Here is an 11,556-nt window from a genome sequence, read left to right on the forward strand (position 1 = left end):
GAGTCTGCTTTACATGCTTCAAATGTTCTTCCCATGTTTGACTGAAAACAAGAATGTCATCTAAATATACAATTACAAAATCATCAATAAAAAGCCTGAGTACATCATTCATAACTCTCATGAAAGTGGCAGGAGCATTAGTTAAGCCAAAAGGCATAACTAGCCATTCATACAGCCCTTGCTTTATTTTGAAAGCAGTCTTCCATGCATCTTGTTCTGCTACTTTGATTCTTTTAGTTGATCCAATAGATCATCAATGCGAGGAAGGGGGTAACGATTCTTGATCGTTATTTTATTCAGTGCTCTGTAACCAATGCACATACTCCACGAACCATCTTTCTTTCTCACCAACACGATTGGAGATCTGCATGGTGATGTGCTTAGTTTTATGAACCCTTTCTCGAGCAGCTCCTGTACTTGCTTCTTGATCTCTGCATTCTTTAAAGCGGATAACATGTACATTCCAATGTTAGGCAATGGTGCATCTTGCTGCAAATGAATATCATGTACAATTTCCCTTTTGGGTGGTAGACCTTTAGGTTCTTGAAATAGGATATCATATTCTGAAACAACTTTTTCTAAATCAGCTTTCTGTTTAGCATCACAGCCTTCAAATATATTGGTTTTATCAGGGTTCTTTTCCTTTACAGCCATTAGTAAAAATGGCTTGCATGAATTTACAATTCTTTTCATCTGCCTTGAATTTATGAGTGTAATTATTTTTGAGTTTATGAGCTCTTACAATATATTCTATTCCATCTTTGGTGAGTTGATACTTATTTTCAGCTCCATAGAAAATGGTTTTTCTATCATACAAGTAAGGACTTCCTAAAACAATTTCACATATATCCAAGGGAACGATATCTAACTCAACCTCATCTACAAATGCTGACCCAAAAGAAAACCTAAGTTTACATTGTCTAGTCACTTGTAGCTTTGCTTTATCATATACCCAACCTAATGGATATGGCTTCTTGTGAGGTGTGGTTAGTAATCCTAACTTCTTTACAATTGCTTCAGAAATCATGTTACTTGTGAACCACTATCAACTAAAGTATGAATCTTTTGATGCTTGGAAATAACTCTAATATGAAAAAGCTCATGTCTTTTCCTCTCATTTTCTTCATTATCAATAGTTTGTGCAGAATTACTTGTAGATGCTTCAGAATTTTTACTTTTTATACCTGTGGCTGTGACTGTTGTTTCATCACCTGAGTCTGACCCCAACTCTTTCTGAATAGCAGCAGTAGTCTTCTTCTTCTTGCCATCGAACTTCTTGGTTTTAGCTCCGGATGCAAAGACTAGCAATGTTCATCATCGTGTCCATCCTTCTTGCAGTGAGTGCATGAAGGTTTGCCTTTCGGTACAACATTTACCTTCCTCTCTTTCCATTTCTGCTTCTTCTGTTCCTTGTTCTTGCTTTCAGTGGGTTTTGATGATCCCCCATTCTCTGGGTTCACATTCTTGCATCTAGCCTCCAAATGTGTAGCCTGAACGGATACCTCATCTATGCTAGTGGGGTTAAACATGAGAATGGTGTGCCTCAATTAGCTATGTAGACCACCTATATACTTCAACAAAGTTTCAGGTGAGTCTAGAGAAATGCCTAGAATTAAAGCTCTTTTTCTAAATTCCTAAGTATAGCTTTCAACACTTTGCCCCTTTAATTGGCGAAGAGTTTGCCAACTCATCATGGCTTGCTGCATATAAGCTAGTGGATAGAACTGTTTTTTAAGGGCAGAAACAAATTCACTCCAAGTAGAAAGAATTTTACCATGCTTCTTCAAATCGGCTTGGGTCCTGCCTTCCCACCACACCAGAGCAGTTCCTCGAAGGCGAAAGCTAGCCAGCTGAATTTTAGTCCTTTCCGAATCAATGTTCTGCACCCTGCAATACACATCAATCTATCTAATCTAGTTATCTAGATTTTCTGCATTTAATTCTCCGTCATAGTCCAACAAATCAAATTTTACATCTAATTTAATCAAAGATGTTTTCTTCTTTTTATTTTCAGAGCTAGAAGGAGGTGTTGATGGAGGAGGCTTTTCTCCTTTCCCTTTGCCTTCTGAATGGGCAAATAGAAGAGGTTCCTCTTCTCCTTTGCTTCGTTCGGGTGTTGAGGTGCTTGCACCTCGATCCTTCTTAAATTCCCGATACATTTCTTCCACCATCACTCTCATCGTCATGACACTGTCCATGAACTGAGATTCTGGTTCCAAGGGAATTTCTTTTGCCATTTTCCTCCTAGGATAGACTCTTCCAATTTCTGGGTTAACCTCAACCAATTCTCCTTCTCCTAATTTGAGCTTTGACCTAGTTAGCATTCAACAATCCAGCACAATCTTGTCTAACCTTAGCAAACCTAAAGTTCTTATATCACTTGATCTGATGATAAGATCTTAGACAATTATTAAGGTATTACAAACTCATGTGCATGGATTTGTCTATGTTACTTTGTGTAATGGATTGAAAAGATTGTGAAATACATAGATAGTGAAGCAGTTAAAGAACATAATAGAAAAACACATATAAACACAACGAGTTTAAATAAGGAGTTCACCCAACACTCCTGGGCTACGTCTCCTGGTCCAGCCTTCAGTGGTGACCTCTCTATTATGTCTTAAAAAACATAGTTTTACAATAGTGAGCTCAAATTCAGCCTCACACAACAAATACAAAACAATAAGGCTTTACTTGGATCCCCCAAGTCTCTTTTGAGTACACAGACTCTCCTCACTGACTCTCTGTCTCTGTTGCTCTGTCTCAGCACTGCCTTGCCTCAATTTGCTCTCTGTCTATGGCTTTAAAGCCAATTAGCGTTGTCTGTTCATTTCTCCTTCTCGGGCTCTCTGGCTTCCCAGCCTTTTGTCCGCTCAGATCCCCCTCTGAGCGTTAGCAATCATTGCTAAACACTTTCAGGGATGGTGGCCACCTGTACTGTAATGGAATGGGTCATCGGGCCTTTGAAATCCCTAGCAACAGCGTTCTCTGTGTTCATAGAGAAATACACTAAAAATTGTGAAAAATCGCCAAACTTTCGTTTATCGGACTTGAAACATTATGAAACCGCCTTATAACTCCTATCAGGTCCGCCTTTTAATCGCATCACATCTCCACCGTTGATCTGGGAGATTCAGATCCAACGGTTGTGGTTCATTTCGGACGGCTCTTTCATACACGGGTTAACTGCCCGATAAGGGTGGTTTTCTTTTTCCTTAGCCTAGACACGTGGCAGCCAGTGTATGGGCTCGGGCGGAGCTCAGCCAAAACCATTTACCGCCTTTGTTCCTCCTGAAATCCCGCTTGTATCATGATTTCCCTTTGTATTTAAAAATACATTAAAACATGAAAATCCCGCTCATATCGGACTTGAAATGACATACAATAGCATTAAGAAACCCTTTCGGGTCCGGTTTCATCGCATCGGTGCTTTATCCTTTGTATTTCGTTTATTTAACGAAAATTGCAAATACAAAGGAAAACCATGTTTTCCGGATCTCAAATTACATCAAATATCGTTGATAACCCCGTCGGGTCCGGACATATATCATAAGTCGCGTATGTATCGGCCCCCGCTCCGTGGTGTTGCTCTGATGCGACTTGTCGCAATTGCATATCACATGAGCACCCGAGCTGTTGAAAGCGCTCCGTTGAAATCTGCCGATATGATATTGCGGGTTAACCTGGGTCGTCGACTTGCACGCTTGATCGATGGTCCTTGTTGACCCCGCTGATCGCTATCGCAACATTTATATGGTCGCCTCTGATAAGCCCCGTCTGCCTTTGCTGATTGCGATATGCCGATCGGACCTGGATTGTTGATCGACCAGATCCAACGGCTCTCATGCAAAGTAGTGTTAAACTGTCGATACTCTATTTTTCCACTATTTCTTCATGTTTTTGCCTCCTGATAGTGTAATCCGACTTTTTAAGAGGTTCTTCTTTTGCGATAGTTTTGAATGTTTGAAGACTTAGAGGGTTTTCTAGGATCCATTTAGATCAGAGTTGGACTCATACTCCTCAGATTTAATAGATTTGCAACCTTTGTGCATAAATTTGTAATTTTTTTGTATAGATCTGAATTTTTGTTTTTAGTTAGAGTTTTGGGGTTTTTATTCATTTTTATATATTTGGGATCTGGGTATTTTTTTTTCGTTTTGCAAGTGCAGATTTGAAAGAGAAATTTAATTTGAAGCAAGATGTAGATCTTGGAGGGCAAGATCTGGCCTCAATACCATTTTGCAAGGACAAATTATTCAAAGTTATTTTTCTGAGGGTTTCATCTGAGGATTTTATAAGTTTTTCTGAGGACAAATTTGAAGTAGAAGAATATCAGTTTAAAAAAGGAATTTCTGGAATTTTTTTTAAGGCTCTTGGGCTACCATTTGCTGCCTGGAAGCCCTTCAAAATTCCTTTGCTGCCATTTCCTGCGTTTTTTCTTCCTACTGATCCCTTTGTTTCTCTGAAATCGACTCTCCCTCTTTGCCAAATCGCAGTCTTCTTCCTGATTGCGTTTTTCCTCCCAGCTCTCCCTCTATTCTGCGTCTTCTCTCCTTTGCATTCATTTCCATTCTTCCCTTTGTCACTGCCTGCATTTCCCTTCCTCCCCACATTGCAGCTCATCCTCAACTCTTGTCTGTGTCCTCTCTTCTCCCTGTGTCCCTAATTTCCCTCGCCGCCATCTCCTTTTCTTTGCTCATACTGCATCCTCCTCGCTGGCTGCCCAAGCTCCCTCATCCACGACCCTCCTTGTTGCATCTGCTGTCGATGCCCCCTCATCCTCGACCTGCAAACAGTCGTGTCTCTTTACTTGTTGCGCTGCCATCTCCTCTGTCGTCACTCAAAAACCCTACTCTCCCTTTCACAATTTCCTTTCAATTCATTTTGAAGTTTCGATTTTTTTTGTGTGTGACTTTTGATTTTGATTTTGATCTTTTATTTTTAAAAAAATCGAATTATTTTTTAAAATTTGTTTGCTTTTATTTATTTTATTTTGATTTTGTGTTTTTTAAACAAAAGAAAAGAAAAATCATTTTCATTTTCATTTTGGGCTTTAAGAAAGGAATTAAATTTAGAGGAAATTTAAAAGGCTTCAACAATTTCAAGTTAAAATTTTTATGTGGCCTTTGGCCCATTAAAATTTTTAATTAACTAAGCCTTTTACTCATATTTGCCACATTTAAAAATTTTCTTCATTCATGAACTTTATCACATTAAAATTGTCGAAGGAATAATTAAATTTTTAATCTAAAGTTCCTTTTGGGTTTTTTTTGTGTTATGGGTTTGGGACTTTAACATTTTAAAGGGAAATTTTGTGGTGTTAATTTTTTTTTTTTTTCTTTATATTTCTCTATAGTCAAGCCACATTTTTTTTTAATTATCTCTAAAATTTGACTATAGGAAAATAAGATTTTTTTCTAAATTGGGGTCACTTAAGAAAAAACATTTTTTATTCTGGAATTGTTTGAATTGTTCAACATTTGAATTTCATGGTATTTAATTTCGAAATTTAATTGCTAAAGTATTTTGCATGCTAAGGTTTTGGACATTTTCTTATGCTTGACATCTATTGAGATTGTTCGTCGTTAAAGTAATTCTAAGTGTGGTTTAATTACTTGAATTATTGAATATTTATTGCATATTTCTTGGCGAAATTTTCTAGTAATTGTTAAATACTCTTTCATGAAATTGTGGTAAATTGCATATATTTTGTCTCCTAATCTAAGTATGTTTGGCATTATATTAAATTGTGAAGAAGCTTTTGTTCTCTTTGAGCTATAATTGCATTTGAAAGATTCTAGATAAATTGAAGTGATAGGCTTGTGATTTAACTGGGCATTACATTGTGATATTTCAAGCATATTGTTGAGAAATTTATCTTACAATCTAGTAAAGTGAATATCCATTTTGGACGATTAAAGGTTTTGGCTCATAACTCTGAAGCAAATTGTGGCATAAGCGCTTTTCATCCTTGTAACTAACTTCATCTCATATTCTAATCACCTCGTGCATTTGCATATTAAGTTAGTTCTGAATAATTAAAATTTACTTCTAAGCATAAGCTTGGTCGATAGAGAGATAGGTACCCATCCATCTTTGCTTGAGAAGCCCGCTTTTAATAGTACTTAAAACAGTGACCTTGCAGTCGTCAGAGCCACAACTCTCTGCAACGTTAGAGGCAGCGAGTATATTAGATTTTTAGGAGAGGTATCGTTAATCACACCTTAGTGTGCTTCACCTTATCTTCTCTTTGCCAATTACTATGAAATCGGGCTCAATATAGAAAGGATCGAAGGCTTTAAACTTAGATAAGCATTTAACTAAAATTTACCAAGATTCCTGCATCTCACATTAGCTTTAGGATCTGCATTTCATATAAGATAGTCATTCATCCGAGCAACAGTTGCAAATCAATTACTTGGTCCTAAATTTCCTAGCAAGATAGTTGACTCCATAAGGCACTGGTATCAATTGCTTAAATCTAATCGAATCCTATAAGTCTTGCTAAATATAAAACAAGTATTTGGTCGCTTCACTGTGTCACCCGAATTGGTTGGTTCCCAACTAGTTCTCCTCCATTCCATTTCCGTAGGGTCTACCCCCTTTAGCCTGCTTTTGGGAGATAGCTTAAACAGAGAGATTGGGGATCAAGGTGACAACCCTCGATCTGAGCCGTTGTCGTAATGCCTAGACATTCTATGCAACAACAGGGTCTATTACACATGATAATTGCTTCTTTGACTCCATGACTTTTTAACAATCCCTAGAAGCACATAATGGGTGCTTTGACCTAATAAAAATGACCTTGAGCATGAAACCCATGCTGTAAAATAACAATAATAATTTCTTTCTTTTTTTACCTCAAATACATAAAATCAAGAGTACATAAAATATTATGAAGACCGAACCTAGTTACAAATTTCAACAAGAAAGACTGAACTTCTCTAGGGCAAAGTATGAGGTCGAAATTATGCCCTAGTAGAGCAGATCAGATCGAAGTTATTGAGCAACCAGTTGACTTGACTAGGAGGACAATGGACCAACTTTATTGTTGGTTTGTTTGACCTTGTATTTGACTGATGCATCTCTGTTGAATTTGATGAATTTCTCTAAAGAAAAGGTTGCTTGGTTTTTTCCCATGTGGGTTTTCCCAAGGTAACTATTGTGTTATTTGTGCAGTTGTCTCTTCATGATCCTACTGTCATAAATATTATGTTGTTGATGTCTCATGTGTAATTAATTAATGGTGGAATAATGGATAAGAATGTAAAAAGATCTAAATCATATGAAGTAATTATCAGTATAGAAGACTCTATGAAAACTCAACACTCCTCTCATCAAGTTGAACAAACTGAGATCAAGTTGACCTTTTGACTGTTGGGACCACTTTGCATTGAGAATTGTGAACTACCTAGAGAAATGTGAAAGTTGCCAATATGAGACTACCATGCATGAGAATTGTCTAAGGGATACTAAACCAAAGCCAAAATCTCCTATAGACTCTATAGACTCTAACCGTGCAGTAAGATGTAGGTGCACCTTAATGTGGGCTAGGGTATCCCATACACTGGTGATCATCCCTACAAAAGTAGACTCCCAAGTCCCGTAAATTATGAGTCTTCAAGTAACCTCACTTGAGGCCCTCCAGTCCTATATAGGACAAAAGGAACTCGGGATGAACTCCAAGAGATCCATGGTCTAACCAACACAACAATATATAGACAATAAGACAGGTCTAGGATCCCCGATACGAAGCCTCATATGGTTGTTACAATGCTTTTGACTTGTGACCTTGGGTTTACAATGGTGGCAAAATATACTGCAAAAATATGTATGCACATTTGCTGACATAAGGGGTAACAATCCCCTTGGGAGAGGCTTAACTTTAGGGTAGTCCAAAATAGGTGAGATTGCCTTGGAATAATTTTAGGAAGACAAGAGCCCACGGGGTGTAGTTCAATTGGTGACCGCCTTGTTATGAAGTAATATGTAAAAGCATGAGATTCAAAGTTCAAATCCCCATGGGTTAGACCAACAAAAAAAAATAGGAAGGCAAGAAAGGCTTAATGTCTCCCTTAAGATGCTCAATGTTTACTTGGGAAACCTTATTTGACCCCCAATGGCTAGATAAAAGGTGGATGACTCCTTGATTTGGTCTAAAATTATCTTGCTTTCATGATTTAAGGCTTGACCACCTTGTTTTTTATTTGATCTTGGTCTATAGCAGTGTTCTTCACTGGATGTGACCCTTGCTTTGCTCATAAGGTGTGCCATATTGCTATTTTTAACCCTCATGACTACCCCAAGAGACATTGGCCTACCTTTAATGATGAAATAATGCTTGGAAAGTTGGAAGTTACTTTCTAGAAGGCATTTTCGGTGGTTTGACTTGGAGATGACTTGGCTTGCCCCGAAGAGTGCAATATATCTCTTTCCTTGCCTAGGAGAACATGAAATGTTGCCTCATTGAGCAGAAAATCATGGTGAATTGGGAAACCACCATGAACGATGATGGCCATGGCCAAAGAGGTGCATATACATATGAGTAATGGTCCATGTGGGGAATAAAAGATAGGTCCACTAAGCAATGATAAAATGGATGTTTCCACCCTTGCATAGTGAAATCACCTTGTACTGGGCTAATACAACAAGTGCTCCCTTAAACCATGTGCCCTAATAGATCCACCTCCATGATGCCCAAATACCAATCCAGGACATAAGAATGTCCATCAAGGCAGTGAGTTACTACCCACCAGGGGGCAGTTAGCAAAGCCATAAAACCAAGTACCATGAAGATGAAACTAAGAAGACTGGTTATGACCATGCACCCAGGGGGAACTAGAATACACTTTTACACTTCATCCCAGGTGGCCTATATGGTGGCTGGCCATAGATTGCACACATTTGGGCTTACAAATGATATGGTCCTTTGTCAAAAATTTAGGGGGTATCCCTGCTGAAAGAGGGGTAACAGGGAACACTTGGATGGTCAGGGACAGCTACAAATTACTTTGGCTTTTTGGTTGCAAGGTGTTTTGTGGAAACACCATTGCAAAGTTACTTTCAATTAGGCTCCTGATTCTGTTTATTTTGGGGATTTGTGGAGTTTTAAGCGGGGACCGAATGTACTCTTGCAAATTCACTGACATTCTATCGGCAGTGATGTTGAATCCTCAATTCATATGATGACCTTTCAGCTTTTGCAGATTGGGACTTTCCCAGTTCCCATATTGTCTATATGATGTAACTATCTTGAATTAAGTTGTACTTAGTTGTTTTCTATGAAACCGGATTCGTCCTAACCCCTGGACGAATCCCGAATCGGACGAATCGGACACGATTCTGTCCTGACACGTGTCATATTTCCATGACTCGTCGTGTCATATCCGGGTACGTCGTGTCATGAGCGTGTCAGAAAAATTTGGAACGTGTCACGATTTTTGGAACGATTTTTGGTTTCGGATTCGTTTTTAGGGGTTTAAGTTCGCTGTTTTCATTCGCATTCACTGCTTCTGTATAGACCAACAAGACCACTGTTTCCAAATTGGAAGCTAATACTGATATACATCAATGACTCTGAGACTGGGAGTTGTGCAAAAGCTCTCTGGCAATGACTGTTTTGCTTTATCTTCTTCCTTTTCTTTCATATCAGTCACTGTCAGGCTTCAGCAAATGTTTGTTTCTTGAGCTGATCCCTGGTGGGTTTGCAGAAGCATTGAAGTTAGGTTCTCGTGCAAGTGGGTTCTAGACTTCTAGTGGTTGAGCCTCCAGGGTTTGATCTCCTAATGTTTCCTACTTCATCATTTTGCTACAGCTGTCCTATTAGTTTCATAACAGTGAGAAAATCAAACTTAAATCAACATAAAAACCCCTCACATCTGCAATGTGCATAAATCTAATATGACAGTGGCATAACCTTATTATAATTTTCACTGTTTGTTTCAAAGTGCTCCAGTACAGCTCAGAAAGTACTGAAAATTTTCTAATTATTTGGCACACTTGGCACAGGGAAATTTCATTAGTAACTCATTTATGTGACCAGTACCACTGACATTTATTTGAATTTTGTATGTACTATGCATGCTAATAGCTATAGATGAAGATCTATGTTTGAAATCAATAAATTTGTATCATTAATTAAAATTTGTGTAAGAAATATGCTAATAAGTTAATAACTAATTTTTAAGATATATATATTTTAAATATATATATTTTAAATATCTATATATATATATATATATATATATATATATTTTTTAATAAAATAATATATAACGTGTCCTAACCGTGTCTTGTTCCGGGGTCAGCGTTTCCCGAATCCGACACCACGAATCCCGAATCCTACGTGTCCCGAATCCTCGTGTCAGGTGACTTAGGTTGTTTTAGATAATATGTGAAAAAAATTCAACCAAAAAAATATTATTATATGATTTAAGCGCCAATTTTTGTAATGTTAAAATAAAGAAATCAAAAGACCAAGGAGAGAATAATGCATTTTATTATTGCAACACTTTTTAGCATGATAGCTCTATCGATTCAGAGTGGAGAGGAATCTCATATATTTTAATAATTATTTTCAAATGTTATTTGAGAATGCCGTAGTTGGCTTTTTCATTTTTTTTCTGTAGATCAGCTATTTAATGTGGGATTGATTTTTGAACTATTTAACAATTGCACAGGCTTGCTTTTACATCCAATCGACATCATAAACCATCTAATATTTCAACCATTGTTCCTAGACAATTTCTCAAACGGTGCCATTTTCTATGTATTGTAGGAGTGGGTCACAGACAACCCTTTCATCATATCTCCGAGGATTACTTTTGAAGTTAGTGTGCGCCTTCTTGGAGGACTGATGGCTTTGGGGTACACTATCGCAACAATATTAAAAAGAAGCAGTCGTGTATTTTCTGATGAAAGGATTTGCATCAAAATGGATTGGCTTGAACAACTGAATCGAAAGTATTTGCAGGTGCATTGCCTTTCTCTCTTTATTTTTGAATGTAGATTCGAAATGTTTTATATCTGTCTATCATAACTGTCCTTTTTAATTGATGGGAAAAAGAACTTTGGTGGAGAAAAAGCTGCCTATGTTTCATTACAGACACTATCAGCAATGAGGTTTTAGGATATAATTTGAACTCCTGAATTTGTGTTGCTCTTGATGGTAGCATATATCTTGCACTCTTTGACAAGCTTGTTGTGCATCCTTCATCAGTTTGAACACAAGCTTATTCAAGATTGAACTGCGATTGCGAACAAGAAACAAGTTAAAATCAGAGTAGAAATAAGTCAATGATCCACAGAAAATTGCATGAGATATAAAGCCAAATTCCTATCTGTACCTTGGCCTATTTAACTGTTGAGTTGAATATTGGTACTGAAAAAAATTCTCTGTAGTACTCAGTCTAAAAGTTGCATTGCGTTAAGTTCCAATTAACATCACTGGAATTAGAGAAATATTACATAACCATGCTTTGTATCAAATATATTATTCCAAACCTGCTGTTACTCGGTCCAGAGTTATTTAAACTTCCTCTAATTCCAGCAATGTTA

General features: G+C 37.5%; 1 protein-coding gene across 7 annotated transcripts in view; it reads left to right on the top strand.

The window, feature by feature from the left end:
* The window catches only part of LOC149145336 (inorganic pyrophosphatase TTM1-like), a 359,903-nt gene extending 348,859 nt beyond the window's left edge, over window positions 1–11,044 (top strand). For all 7 annotated transcript variants that reach the window (XM_089447149.1, XM_089447147.1, XM_089447145.1 and 4 more), the window contains one exon: window positions 10,778–11,044. In XM_089447149.1, the coding sequence (XP_089303275.1) occupies window positions 10,778–11,038 (261 nt within the window). In that variant the 3' untranslated portion in view covers window positions 11,039–11,044. The remainder of the gene's footprint in view (window positions 1–10,777) is intronic.
* Window positions 11,045–11,556: the final 512 nt, after the last annotated feature.

Source organism: Pinus tabuliformis, chromosome X (genome assembly GCF_031772625.1).
Source record: "Pinus tabuliformis cultivar Carrire ecotype Pingquan chromosome X, CPIR1, whole genome shotgun sequence".
Lineage (NCBI taxonomy): Eukaryota > Viridiplantae > Streptophyta > Pinopsida > Pinales > Pinaceae > Pinus > Pinus tabuliformis.